At 35.2% G+C, this 19,444-nt stretch overlaps 1 protein-coding gene across 1 annotated transcript in view; it reads left to right on the plus strand.

The window, feature by feature from the left end:
• Positions 1 to 19,444, plus strand: part of Ptprq (protein tyrosine phosphatase receptor type Q) — a 205,250-nt gene that overhangs the window by 56,974 nt on the left and 128,832 nt on the right. The window contains exons 17-19 of the mRNA XM_052165264.1: positions 2,573 to 2,693; positions 15,247 to 15,407; positions 16,059 to 16,204. Of these exons, the coding sequence (XP_052021224.1) occupies positions 2,573 to 2,693; positions 15,247 to 15,407; positions 16,059 to 16,204 (428 nt within the window). The remainder of the gene's footprint in view (positions 1 to 2,572; positions 2,694 to 15,246; positions 15,408 to 16,058; positions 16,205 to 19,444) is intronic.

Consider the following 19,444-nt stretch of genomic DNA (forward strand, 5'->3'; position numbering starts at 1 on the left):
ACCTCAGCAAAACCACAGGCACATATTGTGCTAGAAAGTGACCCTGAGAGATATGCTGTGGAAGAGTATTTGGACATGTAAACATATAACACATACATTTTATATGTCATGTATTTTGACTTTCTATGTAGAAGGATTCCTTACTACCATGTTAGGTCAGCAAGGAGGTAGTATTCATGTTTATGGTATATTTTCTCCATTCCTTCTCTCAAGATGCCCCATCAAGCCCTGAGATTGATCCTGGGGGTGTTCAGGATGTAGAGTAAAATATTGGGGAGAATATTAAGTGGACACTATTCAAGGGCCAGTATGTTTTCTCTGTACCTCTCTCATTTTGCTTACAATAATGAATTCCATTTTACCACTCCCCTCCTATACGATTTTCATCTTGTGTTTTTCTACATTAAAGCCTCCTGATCTTTCACACTGGATTGCCAAAGTTTCTGAAGGCTTTGGGTCATTGTTTTTGCTCACTATGATTGCTGCTTTTTCAACCTTTTCTGCATTTTCTTCTTTTTTTTTCATAGATTAAACTTGCTCATTTGTTAATAATTTTAGCAGTTCCTTTGTGGGATATAGTGTCTTCATCTAAAGTTTTGACCTAATAAAAATAAATCCCAGTCATGACAATTCAAAACTATTAAGTCTATTATGACTTAATCAAGGCCAGTAGATAGTTATGCAGAGTAGGATGGTTTTATATCATGAATGCAGACTGTTCTGCAGTTGAATCATGCAAGTTGGCCTAAAAGTAGGCCGACAAGGCAAATGTTCACTTGAATTCATGGCCACATTGCATATACTAAAGAACAAACACCTCTTCTGTCTCTTCTTCAACAGCTTCACCAAATGGAGACTAGTTTGACAAAGCTGGCGTTTCTGAGTTATAGGCCTTGACTCAGAAAGCTTTCAGTGTAAATGTGACCGATGTTTGACAAATATGTAAAGAAGTCATTTGTATAATCATAATTAATGGTAGAAAGTGTTTCCAAAAATTATTTACTAGGCCTAATGAGGAAGTGAAGTTTCTCTAGGACATCAGGGAAAGTAGAGGTGAGCAGTATGTCTATGCTGGGACCTGAAGGAAGTTGGAGGAAGAGGAAGAGAGAGTTCGCCAGCAGAAGACCTTTCACATGTCCTGATGCTCTGCCATGCCAAATTGATTATGTTGAAAATGATTTTAATACATTTATTTTTAGTTTTTACTGTGTTTTGTGTGTGTTTGGTATATGGGTTTGTGTGTGTCTATATATCCATATGTGTTTGGAGTTTGGTGTGTGTATGTATGTTTGTACATGAATTGTATTGTATGTATATGTATTGCACTCATGTGGAAGGCAGAGGACAACTCTTGGGACTGGGTTATTTCCTACTACCGTGGAGATCCTGGGATTGAGCTCAGGTCATTATGTCGAGAAGCTAGGAACTTAAGTTGCTTACCCCTCTTGGTGGCCTAAATTTCAGTTTTCCTGGATTTTATTGATAATTAAAATGCCCAAAGTATATATGTATATTCATACACACACACACACACACACACACACACACACACACACACATTCATGTGTTCTTCCCAAGATTTTTAATGATTATTGTAGAATAAAAATGTGGAATTGCTGGATGTTTGTATCTAAATTATTTCCAGTTTCTGAGTGACATCCTTTTCTCTAAAAGTCAACATAAATTATACTTTATGCTAAGAGAGTATTTATAGGGTTTGCTTTCATAAGTGAAAGATTATTCTCTTTTGGAAGTAATTCTTAGCATAGGAAGCACAGGTCTCTAAACAAAATGCAGACTCATGTGATGTCGGTACTCAACAGCATTTTCCAATGTGGCACCATTTGGGGGAAAATAAAGCAGAACAGAACTAAACAGAAACGGCAGCTATAGTTGTCACCACTTCAGTGACCTCATGTCATGTAACAAGTTATTCTCTACTGTAAGGAAATTGAGAATACTGAGAGCGATTCTAATCATTTTTCTGTTAGTGTGCTCTCCCACAATAATGGAATTTCCTGTGAAACCCGTTCAATTATAAAGCCTTACTGACTAGATTTTGATCTTACACTAGTGTTTCTGACACTTCTGGGTTTGACGAATATCATTTGTCTGGATGAGGTCAGACATTCTTAGTGCCTTCAAAATTGATGCTCATCATTCTTTGAATGGATAACATCCTTTCTCCCAACTCTTCATTATCTGGGGGAGATCTTTTATTATGTGATACATTTATTCACCCAAATAAAACACATGCTTTTATTAGAGAATGATAATTCACCAAAATAGTCTTAAACAGTCAATGAGTCACTGTGACAGACCTGTGTGGTATTTTCTCATGACATACTTTTTTCCATTGACTCACAGGAGCAGATGTTCTAACAGCACCATGAAAATCTACTTTCATCAATTTTTTCTGAGCATAAACAATTAGGTTCTTCTGCCTATAGAGAGAAGTACTGAACATGATTCATTTAGCATAGAGTTTATCAGAAAAAATCTGTACACTTTTATTTGTATATTTTCCTTATATATTTAATGAAACGTGTCATTCTTTGTTAAAAATTTCCAGCTCCTGATTCTCCTCCACAGAACTTCTCTGTGAAACAGTTGTCTGGTGTCACCGTGATGTTGTCATGGCAACCACCCTTGGAGCCAAATGGAATTATCCTCTATTACACAGTTTATGTCTGGTAAGGATTTTTTGGAAGTAGTTCTGAGAACAAATATTAATTTGTAATATAATAGGAATGCCATGTTTATCTCAGAATGTGATGCCACATTAAGGCCCTGATTATTAATAGTTGGATTAAAATGCTTTTTATTAAGAAATAATTTTGCATCATGCTAAGCAGTTGGTCAATAAATAAAAGTCTTTGCAACTAAAATCAAAAAGGATGTTTTTCAAAGTTATACTAAATGTATACTCCTGAAGGTCTGGATGATATATTTACATAATTACAAATGTATGATTTAAAATATTTGAAAGTCTTTGATCTATTCTTTTTCCAAGCTGGGATGGTTTACCTCTCCTTAGACAACTTGGTGGTCTCTGCTTCTAGGAGGTCAGGATATTGATGTTGAACTTAGTGCAAACATCAGATCAATTGGCATAGAGCACTGAAGTCTAGAATTCCTGGACTCAAGAAATCCTGTCTCAGCTTCCCAAGTAGCTGGGACTACACATGTGCACCACCATGCTTGGCTATTTGAAAGTTTTAAAGCAAATACTTTGCACAATTATTTTAATTAAAATTTAAATCAAAGAAATGCTTTTAGATTACTGAGGTCAATTTTTCATTGATGAGAAGCAGTTATTTATTGGTTATTTTGATCTTAAGTACTTATCCTTTAATTTTGAAACTGATGAAATCTCAGTGTGTCTCCTATGAGATTCCTTTATATGAGATTCCTTTATAGCAATCCAGGATAATAAAATTCTCATTTCAATCTAATGTATATCATTAAACATCTACTACCCATGTAACAAAGACATTGTAAATTAGTTCGACTCAGAAACTAAAATTTATAAATTATTTTGTTAAAAATAGAGATTTGCTTACTTTTATACTTCTTATTTGAGAAGAAGCAACATAGGAGACATTGCCTTATTTCAAAAGCAGATTTTTTCCCTAAATTATTATTTTTACCCCCTAATTTCTCTGCAGACCTTGTGCAAACTGTTCTTTAAAGTTTACATTTCTTACAAAAATACCTGATTTCTGGTTGGTTTGCTTCATTTGGGTGACACTAGGAATATTATGAGATATACTAGTGAGAAGGAAGTAATGGAAAAGAAGGAAGTAATTCTACTCCATCCATCTTTCTACTTAGTTATTCATTCACCATCCATCCATTTATTCATACAACAATATTGGTAAAATTTCTTTCTAATCTCTAAAGGCCCTGCCTTGAGTCAACTCTGAAGAGACAGCTGGGTTGTGTACCCATAAACAAACTAAACAGAAAAATATCAGGAGAAAGATAAAGTTGTCTTCATAAAGTTGTCTTCCTTTGCGATCTGAGTATCCAGAAGACGCCCTTGTCTTGTATTGGTCAGCAGGGAAATTTCCAATAGGAACTGATATTGACTCTACTTCTCCCTGTGGAGAAACATGACTTGTCACTTTGAAAGTGAGAGAGGGTCAGGTTGATTATGGACTCCTTGTAATTGTGACCAGGTATGATGAAGTTCAGTGTCAAGTCATGGAGACAGTTTTTCCTTCTAATTTATAATTGCCAGAACATTTACAGCAATCTGAACTCTTTACAGGGAATGGATTGTAGAGGATGAAATTGTTAGCAAGATAGCAAGAAGTAGGTTGTTCAATATTGTAGGCAAGAGATCATATTGGCAGTAGACTGGAGTGGTGGGCAGTATTGTGCTAAATTTAGGAAGGAAAACTCAGTGGAACTGGTGACATGTTGATTGGTTATGGGGATAAAAACCAAAATAATAAAACAGATGAATCACTAATGGCTCCTGGATATTTTAGCCATGCCAGTTAAATCCTTGATATCTGAAGTTTGGGTAAAATATAAGTGAAACATGTTCTTTTGTACTGTGACCATGCCTCTCTTCACAAAGCATCCAGGAGTCTCAGCATAGTACACAGCACACATAAGATTGTAGAATGTACCAAACTGTATGACTGTACCAGGTTTATCTTTCTGGACTTAGACGGTGATGATCTATATTAACTACATATTTTCAGATCCTTGCTATATTTCTAGTTGTCTGTTTTTAATACTAAAGTGCATAAATGTAGGAGGAAAAAATAAATGGTGACAGATTTTTTTTTTTTAGTTAACCTTATAGCAAGGCCAGAGTCACATGTGTAAAACAAGAAATTTATTCTCAATAACTTGTTCTTTATGCGTTTTGTAATGATGTTGATGACTCTGAAGACATTTCACATAACTCATGCTTTCATATTCCATAGATGTAGTTTAATTTTTATTGAATAAACAATAAATTCAAAGTTCAGTTCTCCCCAGAGAATTCTTTTTCACTCATCTTTAAAGAGGTATTTCTTTAATGATTCTTGTCAAGATAGACCTGAGCACAGGAGAAGGTTGGGGAGAAAAGCAGGTGCCAATATCTCAAATGTGTGCTACTGTAGCTCACTGACCTTGGCCTCTTTTGAAGGTTTATTTGACGCTGACTTAAAGTCGTAGTTCCTGTTTTGAAAGTTCTTACTTTTTCTTCTATTCTTGATTTTCTCAAGACTTATCCAAGTACTTGGGTCCTCTTACCTCATCTATCTTGACCCTCAGATATTAGACTCTTTCAATTATTTTTTCCTCAACCCCAGGCTGTCATGGTGTAGCACCTGCAGGGTTCCTTTCCTCCAAGTCTTCCTGTCACTCTGCATAGTTGTGTCAGGACCTCTTAGACCTTGCTGCAAAGGGTGATACACCAGGTGAGATTTTCCACAGACTTTCCACTTTTTTCTTTGCCTCAAGAAGTCTGCTCTCATGGCCTTTCCATTCCTAATCTATTTGAGTACTTTTGCCACTCCCCTGAGAGACTTCCCTAGCCCTGGCCCCCTCTCAGAACATTTTATCATAATGAAAGTAAATTTTCATTTGCTTGACACATAGCAAGGAATACTTCTTAAAAATAATATGTGTGTGTGTGTGTGTTATACACGCATGTACAGTACATACATACATACATTTGTTTCTGTATGATATGCATATACAGACTGCAGAAGACGGAAGGGTTGTCTTTCTCAATCCTTCTTTATGTTATTTCCTTGATACAGGGTCTTTCACAGAACCTTATTTCAGGACTTTAACCTGATTGGCTGGCCAGAAATTCCCCAGTAGGTGCCTGACTCCATATACATATACTCACTCAAACATGGGGCTTACAGGCTCACACACACATGCTTAGTATTTTTTCTTGAGTATGGTAGATTTGAACTCAGGCCTCCATGTTTACATAGCAAACATTCTCGATGACTGAGCTGTCTTCTCATTCTGGGTTATGAAATTTGGGAATCTCAAATCATACATAATTTTTTTAATTAATTGATTAGTTAAAATTTGCATATATGAGTGTTTCGCCTTCATGGATGTTTGTGTACTCTATGTGTATCTGTTGCTTGAGGAGGCCTGAAGAGGTCATCAGATTCCCTACAATTAGTGTTAAAGATGGTTGTGGACCTCCATGGGGATATTGGAAATCTACCCTGGCTCTTAATCACATAACCATCTCTCCAGGCTGTAAGGTAGACTCTCAATATCAAAAGGTATAAGAAAAGCTGCCAACACCCTTGACTTTCGTAGTCAAATTTACAAAAACCACACACAGACATAGACAAAATACATAGCATATATATATACACACACACACACACACACACACACACACTCACAAACACTACAAAGACATACTTTATGTATTATTGAATTAAAGACAGTAAGCTATCATTTACAATTGATTGAAACTTTTATCATTTGTTGAGTGGGTAAGTAAAAAGTGTAGTTCTAAGGTTTAAAACTCTAATTATTTTATAGTTTGTTTTTGACCTGAGAATAATGCAATTTATACAGCAAATGGTTTCTTTGGTAGAATGACTATTTCATATAAATAAAATATATTCAAGAAGATTATGTATATAATAAAATACATGTGAATGATGATGAAGTAGCTAGAAAAGTATTTTTTAGTTTCCATCAACCTTTTACCAAGACATTCCTTGAAAGCATTAGACAGTACAGCTATGAAGAGGTCATAGATTTTTACTTTTTCTTTCTTTGCTATTATCAATTTAAGTGGGAAGATATGATACAGCTACCATCACTCACTATACCTAGATTCAAGTTATTGAGGTATAGGATTCATTTCTGTCTCTGATCCATAGCTATCTGTGTGATTTCATTAAGGCAGTGATTCTCACCCTTTCCAATGCTGCAACCAATTAGTAGAGTTTCTCATGTTGTGGTGATCCCCAATCACAAAATTATTTTTATTGCTACTTCATAACTGTAATTTTGAAATGGGCTATGAATCATAATGTAAATCTGTGAAATGTGGGTTATCATATATATGACCCCTGTAGAAGGGCCAATTGGCCCACAAGGAGCTACTACCCACAGGATGAATGCTACTGCCTTAAAGTCTTAAAAAATGCTGTCTGCTACATGGAGCCAGAGCTCTAATCCAGAATTCCTCAATCTCCCATGATTCTTAGATTCCTTCTTCCCAGTTGAACTATTTACAAATTCTCATAAAGATGTACATTTGGATAGTTTTCTCTCTTTTAGTTTGTTTTTGAGAAGAAGGATTCTGTGTTAACATTCTGGGTGACTATTTCCTTGTCATGAAAATTTCTCTATAAAATTCTTCATAATGATTGATGTGTATTCATTTTGTTTCCACTACCATGTTAGTTAGTTTGTAGATGAATTATTCAGAAATGTATATTAATCTTTTATAACTTAAAATAATTTGTCCCTCTAAAATTTTCATCATGAAACAATGCACATTATATCAATATGATAATATTTTCTTTCATTTATGTCAACAGATTATTTGTTTTCAATGACACACAGCCCTTGCTATAGGCAAATATATTAATGAAACAGTTTTATTAGAACACTATACATATATTCATTCAAAGCACATGTAATTGGTATGCAGTGTTCTTATAAAGCCATGCAAAGCTAATTTAGTTGATAAATTCTTGAGTTCAGCTCGGATTTGTTTAACAGTTTTGCCTCTGTATGTGTCAGTAAAAGTGAGAGTTAGTTTTCTCTAAAAATGCCAAGGCAATACCTTACAAGGTATAGGTAAAAGACTCTGGAGTAAAAGTAATGCTATTATTCTAGTTTATATATAAATCTTAACTTGAACATATTTTTTTCTAAACACTGTGAGGAACAATACTAAATTAATGTTTGACAGATGTATATTAACACTCATAGAAATAAAAAGTTTGTAGAACCTTAATGTGATTGTAGACTTATTTAATATACAATAATATACTAACATAAAATAACTTAAAAGGATTTGCTGAAGGTCTTTTCTGGGAGTTTTAAAACAATTCTAGTACGTTCTTTATTAAACCTATGAATCTATGTAATAGATAATATAAAAGCTTTATACAGGACTTTTTGTATGATATAAACTATTTATGGTCCATATTTGTTGTTTTTTTCAAGATTTTCATCCTATTGAAAATGACTTAATAGAATAATATGAGTTATACCAGTACTTGGGATATTTAGGCAGGAGTACCATGAGCTGAGCTCAAGATCAGCCTAGGATGCAGAGTTATGCCATATTTCAAAAAATAAAATTACCCAAAGTTTAAAGTACTTGATATAAACCACCATAAAGAATGGGATATTTCTCGACTGGGGTTCTCATTTTGGAAAGTAGGTAGTAAAGGTAACTTAATAAGTCAGAGAGTATCACAGTGGAGGCAGAGTATGAAGAATGAAGTCCCCATGACCCTTAAGAGGTTGGAAGGCAGCATTATGGAATGTACTACTGTGGTTTGTTGAGTGAATGAAAGAAACAATCCTAAGCAGATTCATTAGTTAAGTGCAAGATCAAACAGGAACTCTAGTAAGTTTCCAACAAGTGAAAAATTAATTAGCATAATAAATAATAGCATAATAAAAATTAATTACCATCATAAATAATAAAAATAAATGAATATTAACACTATTTGAGTTATCTATACTTAGTAAAGGAATGAGCCTATGTAAAAGTATCTTTTATTCACCTGATGTAATTGTCATTTCAGAGGCTTACTGGTGAATAAGCTCATCCTTTCTGAACTCTGGCTGACTGGTTCAAATCAGATATTCTGGTTCACACTCCTCTCCAAGCTGACTATTCCAAACTGGCTCCCCTCAGTTTCTCACTGAATTGCTCCACTTGGCTTCACACTAATTCTGGCAATTGTTCTAATCCTCTGGCTCCTTCTTATTTTCTCACTTTACCCGCCTCTGCTGACCTGCTCTGCACTGCATGATCTCACTAACAAACTCAACTCCCCTGCACTGCACTGACTACAACCGAGTTACCAAACTCAACTCAACTCAACTCAACTGACTCCCAACTGACTGACAGTCTCTGCTCTCCTCTTATCTTTCCTGTGCTGTTCTGATGAGAGTTGGGTATATCCTATCTCTGACTCGTTTTGTCATATCTTTCTCTGTTTTATCATTTTGTTTGCCCCTCAAACATGGCTGCTTCCTTCTACAAATGAACCTTACATCATTATTAGATATTAATGGTATGTATTATGGCATGTCTGTATTCTAGCCAGAGGAATTAACGGTGTGTGGTGTGTTTGTCACATAGGCTAGGACTTTGGATGTGATCCCTTGCCAGAACAGCCACATTGTTGGATTTCCTCTACCAGCCTAGAATATTTAAACAACAGAAATAGTTTATAAACTAGATATGTAAAACCAAGCATCAAATTAAGACTACCAACATGAAACAAATTATCAAATGTTGTAGAATTAAGACTCAGCTTTTATTAACTTCCAACCTTGACAAGGAAAGTATGTCTACCTATATGTATTTTCAAAAATGAGAAAATTTGTTTAGATCTATTCAAGTAATTTTGATATTAGAAATATTCATTTGTTTATTTTGTCAGGATTTATCATTTAGCATGGGCTTAATGTTGCCAGAAACAAGAAAATTGGTAATGAAAGAGTTGCTTTCATGATTTAGAAGAGTATTTCTCAGCTTATGAGGTCATGACCCCTTTGTGGGTTGAACAACTCCTTCACAGGGTCAAATATCAGATATCCTACATATCATATATTTATGTTATGGCTTATAACAATAGCAAATTTAGTTAAGATGTAGGAACAAAATTAATTTTATGATTTGGGATAGCCACAACATGAGGAATTATATTAAAAGATCACAGTCTTAGGAAGGTTGAAAACTATTGCTTTAGAATTAGCTTTAAAATTGGAATACCCAAAACATAATCCACACATCAAATGAGGTACAAGAAGAATGGAGGAGTGGCCTGGTTCTGGAAAGAATCAGTGTACCAGTATAGGGCAAAACCAGAACAGGGAAGTGGGAAGGGGTGGATAGGAGACCAGGGGGAAGAAAGAGGGCTTATGGGACTTTCGGGGAGTGGGGGGCAAGAAAAGGGGGAATCATTTTAAATGTAAATAAAAAATATATCGAATAAAAAATTTTTTAAAAAAACAATTAGCTTTAACCTAGGTGCTATAAAGCAGTCAGATAATTACATGTAAAAATAGGAAGTAGCTTGATCTTTAAGACTGTACTGATACTAATTCAAGATATTTTCTTCATACAGCTCATGAATGAAAATAAGAAAAGCACATAATTTTTCAGAATTTATTCTAAAGCAAATTATTTTAAATATAAAAACCAGAAAACGGTTTTAAAATATTCTGCCAAGCTTAGAATTAAACTTAGTAAAAACAATTACAGATGGCTACCTTTACATTTGTTCACAGTTTTAATCTTGAAGGATGTAAAATATCTCTTTTAGAGATTCAGTATTGAGTAACATTCATACATTTAAATATGACATGCTCATGACTTTGGATATAAAATGGTTAGAAACAACCCTATTAAAAAATGGGGTACAGAGTTAAACAAAGAATTCTCACCTGAAGAACTTCGGATGGCGGAGAAGCATCTTAAAAAATGCTCAACTTCATTAGTCATTAGGGAAATGCAAATCAAAACAACCCTAAGATTTCATCTTACACCAGTCAGAATGGCTAAGATTAAAAATTCAGGAGACAGCAGGTGTTGGAGAGGGTGTGGAGAAAGAGGAACACTCCTCCACTGCTGGTGGGGTTGCAAATTGGTACAGCCACTCTGGAAATCAGTCTGGCGGTTCCTCCGAAAACTGGGCACCTTACTTCCAGAAGATCCTGCTATACCACTCCTGGGCATATACCCAGAAGACTCCCCACCATGTAATAAGGATACATGGTCTACTATGTTCATAGCAGCCCTATTTGTAATTGCCAGATGCTGGAAAGAACCCAGGTATCCCTCAACAGAAGAGTGGATGCAAAAAATGTGGTATATCTACACAATGGAGTACTATTCAGCCATTAGAAACAATGAATTCATGAAATTCTTAGGCAAATGGATGGAGCTAGAGAATATCATACTAAGTGAGGTAACCCAGACTCAAAAGGTGAATCATGATATGCACTCACTAATAAGTGGATATTAACCTAGAAAACTGGAATACCCAAAACATAATCCACACATCAAATGAGGTACAAGAAGAAAGGAGGAGTGGCCCCTGGTTCTGGAAAGACTCAGTGAAACAGTATTCAGCAAAACCAGAACGGGGAAGTGGGAAGGGGTGGGTGGGAGGACAGGGGAAGAGAAGGGGGCTTGCGGGACTTTCGGGGAGTGGGCGGGCTAGAAAAGGGGAAATCATTTGAAATGTAAATAAATTATATTGAATAATAATAATAAAAAAAAAAGAAACAGAAAAAAAAAATAAAATGGTTAGATGCCATCTTGATCTTTTCCTTTCTCTATTCTCCTTAACTCCTTGTTCTACACATAAATGATGCCAATGATATTTCAAGTTAACAATTTCCTACACCTTTGGCTTTATCACACATTCCTTTCCTAGGCTTTGGTCATAATTAAATTAATTGTTCATCAGTTTCAAATTTCTCTTTTAATGCCTGTGGAAAAATAAAAAGTTATTTCTTAGAGAAATCATATTGTTCCTAATGAGTTGTATTATATTGAAATTGTTGCTTTTCCTCTGATTTGAGGAAAAAATCTGTTTCTTATTATATTTGATGTCTATGATAGTTTCTCAAACATTATAGATGTTCAGTAAGCCTGGGTAAATTCTTTTGAATATTGGTTTTATATAATCATCTCTACATGAGCAACAGCATCTCTGTTTGTTTGGGATACAGTCTAAAGACACACTGTCCACTTCAAAAACTGCAATAGCATATAGGTAAGATGCATGAATAGCTTATTTTAAAAGTAGATTATATGTCATTGATAAACAGAGGAGCATACATACCATATTATGGTCAGGGACATGCAAACAAAAATAAGAGAATTTTGTCAAATTATGTTATGTCAAGTTGAGAAAGTAATAGTATCCACATCAACAATGAGAGTTTGTTCAACATATACACTCTCAGATATTCTTGATGTGGCTGTTGCAATAATTTAAAACTCTGAATGGTAATTATTGAGAAGCAACAATCACCAAGACAAGAATCAAGCCCATTTGATTCAATGGTCTCAAAGTTTAAAATGAAGAAATAAAATGACCATAATGAAGAGCTATCTGTTGACAGATTACCACAGTTTTATCACTAGTAATAGTTAAAGAAAGACAAAGGAGATCATTGAAGATTAAGACAACAATCACTAAGTATTCCTGGTATGCCTATATTAGATAGTTACGATGTAGAAAGATGTCAAATATTTTTACTAACAAATGAGACAATAGAACTATCATAATATACACAAGAACATAAACCTAGGCATTCCATTAGATGTCAAACTAGTAAGTACAGAACATGAAATTAAAAACTAACTCAGCTAATATAAGAGTTATAATCACAATTGCAGTGGTGTCAAATCCTGGAGGAGTGAACCTGTCAGGCTACAGATTTGTTCACTGATGGCTCCTTGGAGACAGGGATGTTGCACTTGGTCCAGAAATTTGTGTGCCACTAGCAAACTAGCAGAAGCTGTTTGGGTTGCAGAGCCAGGCTTGTTCTCAGCAACACTCGTTTACTTCTCCGTTCTACTCCCCTTTGTTTGGTTTTCTGATAAACCATTCAAGCGAAATTGTGAGCTCTATAAATTTGTTTATGTTGATTTATTTTCTACCTCATTTCTTAAAATACCATGATACTATTTCTGGAAGAAGGTATCGAATGCTACAGTTTGTTTATAGTCACACACTTTGAACTCATATTTTTTTTTTTTACTAAGTTATTCAATTGTTTCTCAGATACCAGCTCTTGCATTTAGATTAAGTTAATGCTTCGGTAAAAGCAAAGGCACGACTGAAATGCATCTCTGAAGATTCCATTAGTTTACACAAACTCTAGTATTCTCTTAAAACTTGAAAATTCAAATGTTTTCTTGACAAAGAAGGAACATTTTCTGTTCACAAGGGAAATCTACTTATATGTTTCTAAAGAAGAAAACTATGAAACCACATGAAACATTTTTGTGATACTACTCTCTTCTTTCATAAATTATTTAATAATTTTATTGTTCTTAGAATGCATATTTGTTTGTAAATAGATATTTTAGGACTACTACATAAGGATTTATTCTTGGATTTAAATACTAGTTAGGACTCAATTCAGAACTATGGGAACTGAGTTAGCGTGACTAAAAAATCACATTGCTCTGCTTTTGCAAAATGTTAATCCTTTTTTTAAAAGATTTATTTATTTATTCATTTTTAGGAATACACTGTAGGTGTTTTCCGATACACCCAAGGAGGATGTCAGATCTCATTACAGATGGTTGTGAGCCACCATGTGGTTGCTGGGAATTGAACTCAGGACCTCTGGAAGAGCAGTCAGTGCTCATAACTGCTGAGCCATCTCTCCAGCCCCCTTAATCTTTTTTTAAAATGATTTTTTTCTTGTTAGATTTTGATACTTACTTAGAAAATTAAGATTCTATTTTTATTTAGTTTATTTCCTTGTCAGAAGTAGTATTTTTAAGTACTTTATAGATTTTAACTAAATAACAGGTGCCATTTCTGGTTTCTTCTCTCTCTCCTCTCTCTCTCTCTCTCTCTCTCTCTCTCTCTCACACACACACACACACACACACACACACATACACACACACACACACTCTGTTTCTCTCTCTCTCTCTCTCTTATAATTATACATCTTGTTTTAGGTGGTACTTCTCTTAAATAATTAAAAAATTATATGCATGCATACATACATACAATACACTCATACTATATACATACCCTTTTTGAGATCTATCAGTAAATTCAGCACTTGGATCAGGGATGTGAGTGTAGCAGGGTTTACAGACACCATGAGTTTGAAACATGGGCTACATAAGACCCTGCCATCAAACAAACCAAACACCAGGAGATATTTTTTGCTCAATATTGTTTATTGACTTATTTGAATTGGCATAGAAGTAAAACGCATTATTACACAATATATGAGAAAGGGATTTACCTGATAAAGCAATAACATGAGTATGATCTTGACAACATCAGAAAAAATAAACTATGGGAGCAACTAATGCACTGGTGGGCAAAGTGTGCTAAAGAAACTTTGAATACACTACATTTTTAGATGTCTGGCTTGCTCATCTATTACTGGGACAAATACCTGAGGAAAGGGGCTGGAGATTTTGCTAAGAGCTAGAGTGAGTGTACAGCTAGAGCACAGGACCAGAGGTCAGGTCTCAGCACCCATGTTGGGCAGCTCACAACTACTTGAAGCTCCTACTCTAGAGGACCTGATTCTCTGATCTCCACAGAACCCCATCTCTCACATGCACACACCCGCAGACACACATGCTTACACATAAATATAAATGAAATAAACATAAGCAAAACAAATTAAGAAAGATTTTATTATTATTATTATTATTATTATTACTTCAGTAGTAGTAGTAGTACTAGTAGTAGTAGTAGTAGTAGTAGTAGTAGTAGTAGTAATTCACTTACAGCTCACAGTTTCAGAAGTTTCAGTCAATCACAGCATGGTACATGGTTTTGAAGGAACATCTTACCTCATGGATACCAGGGTGAAGAGAGAAGTACATAATATTTGCTTTAGATATTCTCTTTTCTACAGTTTTTCTACATAGGCCTTCAAACTTTGGAGTAATGTGACCCACATTCATGTTATCTTTTCCCGATAGTTAATCCTCTCTGAAGATACATTACAGGACTTACCCAGAGTCATAATTTCCCTAGGTGCTTCTCAATTTAATAATGGTGAACTATCCCAAGGGCCACTAAATTTGGTACAAGATACTTGTCATTAAAAACATTTGATTCAATTACTAAGTATACATGAAAGCTAATGAAGTTAATTTATTGAAATAGTCTGAAATTTCCTATTTTCAAAATTTCAGAGTAAGTGGCATCTTTATCAAGTTAAGCCAAGAAATTATTGTATTTTTGCTACATATTTTTGGTGTATTAATCCTCAAAAGTATGCAGCAGCATTTATTGTGAATGACAATTTAACTTTTTTTTCTATCTCACTTAGGGATAAATCATCATTAAAAACTATTAATGCCACTGAAACATCACTGGAGTTGTCCGATTTGGATTATAATGTTGACTATAGTGCCTATGTAACAGCCAGCACTAGATTCGGTGATGGGAAAACACGAAGCAGCATCATTAACTTTAGAACCCCAGAAGGAGGTGAGTTCTCAAGGTCTTGGTCAATTTGAAGAGTATTCAGCTCAAAAGGCATCAGATATGAAAATGCATTAGTAAGCCTAAAACCCATCCTTAGCTGGATACAGAATTGTGTCTGCTTCCTATGTGTGTGCTGTTGGGATATGAACATAATCTGTCTATGATTCAAGTTTCCATTTGTTAAAGTGGAAACAGTATATGACATCACAGGTTCTACAGGTCTTAGTGCATGATCAGCATTTTACTGCAGGTTAAATGTAACAATATAAAATACGGGACGTTGACTTTCTGTTTGTTTTCAGCTTTTATTATTTTAAAACTTTATTATGTCCAATAAAGTAAGATTGCATAGTCATATGCTCTGAAATAGAAATTGGCTATGATGTTATATACAAATCAAAGACAGTGGTTATCTTTTAGATCCTTTTCAAGTAGGAACCTACTCTTTGTAACTATCATATGGTAAAAGAGTAGAAGGAAACCATGGTGTATGCTATGATTTCATTTCTGACACTCACGTAGATAGTATTCCTAATTTAAGGTTTTAAAAAAATGGTTATGCCCATTTTCAATTTACCAACTGCTCAGAATTTTAGATACTTCAACTTAACTTCTGGCCATAACTGAAAAGTTTCTGAATTATTTGTTTTATAGAGCCCAGTGATCCTCCCAAAGATGTCCATTATGTTAACCTCAGTTCTTCATCAATAATTCTCTTTTGGGCTCCTCCTGTTAAACCTAATGGAATCATACAATATTATTCTGTTTATTACCAAAATACTTCAGGTACTTTTGTTCAGGTAAGAGCTATGGATTTCCTTTAATGGCCATAACATTGTGGACTATTTATTTTGATAATTGTGCATAGATATATTTTATAAAAGTCTCTTTGATATATCAAATGATGAAATATCAGGTATACCCCAGTTTCTTTTCTATTAGTTTCAGTGTGTCTGGTTTTATGTGGAGGTCCTTGTTCCACTTGGAGTTGAGCTTAGTAGAAGGAGATAAGAATGGATCAATTCGCATTCTTCTGCATGCTGACCTCCAGTTGAACCAGCACCATTTAGTGAAAAGGCTATCTTTTTTCCACTGGATGTTTTCAGCTTCTTTGTTGAAGATCAAATGACCATAGGTGTGTGGATTCATTTCTGTCTTCAATCCTATTCCATTGGTCTACCTGCCTGTCACTGTACCAATATCATGCAGTTTTTAACACTATTGCTCTGTACTATTGCTTGAGGTCCGGGATCCTGATTCCCCCAGACGTTCTTTTACTGTTTAGAATAGTTTTTAGCTATCCTGGGTTTTTTGTTATTCCAGATGAATTTAAGAATTGCTCTTCCTACCTCTATGAAGAACTGAGTTGGGATTTTGATGGGTATTGTATTGAATCTGTATATTGCTTTTGGCATGATGGCCATTTTAACTATATTAATCCTCTAAATCTACAAGCATGGAAGATTTTTCCATTTTCTGAGGTCTTCTTTGATTTCCTTCTTCAGAGACCTGAAATTCTTGTCATACAGATTTTTCACTTGTTTGGTTAGAGTCACACCAAGATACTTTATATTGTTTGTGGCTATTGTGAAGGGTGTCATTTCCCTAATTTCTTTCTCATCCTGCTTATCCTTTGAGTATAGGAAGGCTACTGATTTGCTTGAGTTGATTTTATAACCTGCAACTTTGCTGAAGTTGTTTATCAGCTGTAGGAGTTCTCTGGTGGAGTTTTTTGTGTCACTTATGGGCACAGAGGAAAAGTTACCGAACAGAATACCAATAACTTATGACAAATGGGATCTCTAAAAATTGCAAAGTTTCTCTAAGGCAAAGGACACTGTCAAAAGGACAAAATGGCAACCAACATATTGGGAAAAGATCTTTACCAACCCTACATCCAGCAGAGGGCTAATATCCAATATATACAAAGAACTCAAGAAGTTAGACCTTCAGAGACCCAAATAACCCTATTAAAAATGGGATATACAGCTAAACAAAGAATTTTCACCTGAAGAAATTTAGATGGTTGAAAAGCACCTTAAGAAACGTTCACTATCATTGGTCATTAGGGAAATGCAAATCAAAACAACCCTGAAATTTCACCCCCCCACCTGTCAGAATGGCTAAGATTAAAAACTCAGGAGACAGCAGGTGTTGGCAAGGATGTGGAGAAAGAGGAACACTACTCCACTGCTGGTGGGATTGCAAGATAATACAACCACTCTGGAAATCAGTCTGGCAGTTCCTCAGAAAACTGGGCATGACACTTCCAGAGGACCCTGCTATACCACTCCTGGGCATATACCCAGAGGATTCCCTGGCATGCAATAAGGACACATGCTCCACTATGTTCATAGCAGCCTTATTTATAATAGCCAGAAGCTGGAAAGAAACCAGATGTCCCTCAGTGGAGAAATGGATACAGAAAATTGATATATTTAAACAATGGAATACTGCTCAGCAATTAAAAACAATGAATTCATGAAATTCTTAGGCAAAATGGGTGAATCTGGAAAATATCACCCTAAGCCAGGTAACCCAATCACAAAAGAACACACATGGAATTCAGTCTCTGATAAGTGGATATTAGCCCATAAGCTCTGAATACCCAAGACACAACTCACATATCAAATCATTCCCAAGAAGAAGGAAGGAGAGGGCCCTGGTCCTAGAAAGGCTTGATGCAGCATTGTAGGGGATTACCAAGACAGAGAAGTGGGAGGGTGTTGATTTGGGAATGGGCAGAGGGAAGAGGGCTTATGGGACTTATGGGGAGGGGGGAACTGGGATCAGGAAAATCATCTGTAATGTAAACACAGAATATAGAAAATAATAATAATAATAAAAAGAAATATCAGGTACTCCTAAATTTTCTGCCTGTTCACTCTCTCTGTCTCTCTGTCTCACCTGTTTCTCTGTGTATCTCTCTCTCTCTCTCTCTCTCTCTCTCTCTCTCTCTCTCTCTCTCTCACACACATACACACACACACACACACACTCACACACTCACACTCACACACATTCACACACACACACATCGGTTTTATGCCTCTTAGCAGCCTCACATAAAGACAATTCAATAATATTTTCTGCAATAACTTTTCACTTTAAGTAATAATGGTTTCATTTACTCTGAGCTATTTCTTAGCTAAAAAACTAATTTTGATTGTATACAATATGAATTATTTCAGTGGTTGAATATTCTTGCATATTTGAATGGTTGCTTTTAGTTTTTGAGTTCATAATTACATCATCTTCTCTTTTCCTTTCTTTTTTCCAAAGCCTCCCATATACCTGTCCTTACTACCTTTAAAATCCGTGAACCATGAAAGATTACTTTTCATTAATCTCTCTCTCTCTCTCTCTCTCTCTCTCTCTCTCTCTCTCTCTCTTTCTGAGTCATATGTATATATTCCCAATACATAAACATAACCTGCTCAGTCTGTATAATGTTACGAGTATGTATATTTTCAGGGCTGATTACTTGGATAACTAATTGGTGTGTTCTTCTCTAGAGAAGACTATTTCTCCCATGTTTTGCATTGCTTAGTTTCCCATCATTCTCTGCGTAGGGTTGGGGCCTCACAGACTTTCCTCATCCACTTTGGCATGTCTGTAGGCATTGCCCTTGTTCAGCTCACATTTGGGTAGTCATGTGAAAGATACTATGTAAATATATCTTTTGACATTACTAAGAGACACAATCTTATAGTAAACTTTTGGGATTCTCTAGCTCTTAGAATCTTTACTCATCTTTGTTGTATCCATTGGGTCTGTCCTCCACAACTGTGCATTTTGGTTGGTTGTACTTTTGTGTAAGGGTATCTGTTGTAACAAGGGCTCAAGGCTACATTTATTTATATTTGTGGTTATAAAGACAAATGTTTATAATATAGTATTTTTTCTTCAACTGAAATATCTTTATTATTAAGGAGTGAGTTTTTATAGTCAGAATGACATTATTAATGCCTACTATCAGATATAAAAAGGCCAGTGACCATATCATTATTAGTCTGCAGAATGTAGGTCATGGTACTGCA

Source organism: Apodemus sylvaticus, chromosome 20, assembly GCF_947179515.1.
Source record: "Apodemus sylvaticus chromosome 20, mApoSyl1.1, whole genome shotgun sequence".
NCBI classification, from domain to species: Eukaryota; Metazoa; Chordata; class Mammalia; order Rodentia; family Muridae; genus Apodemus; species Apodemus sylvaticus.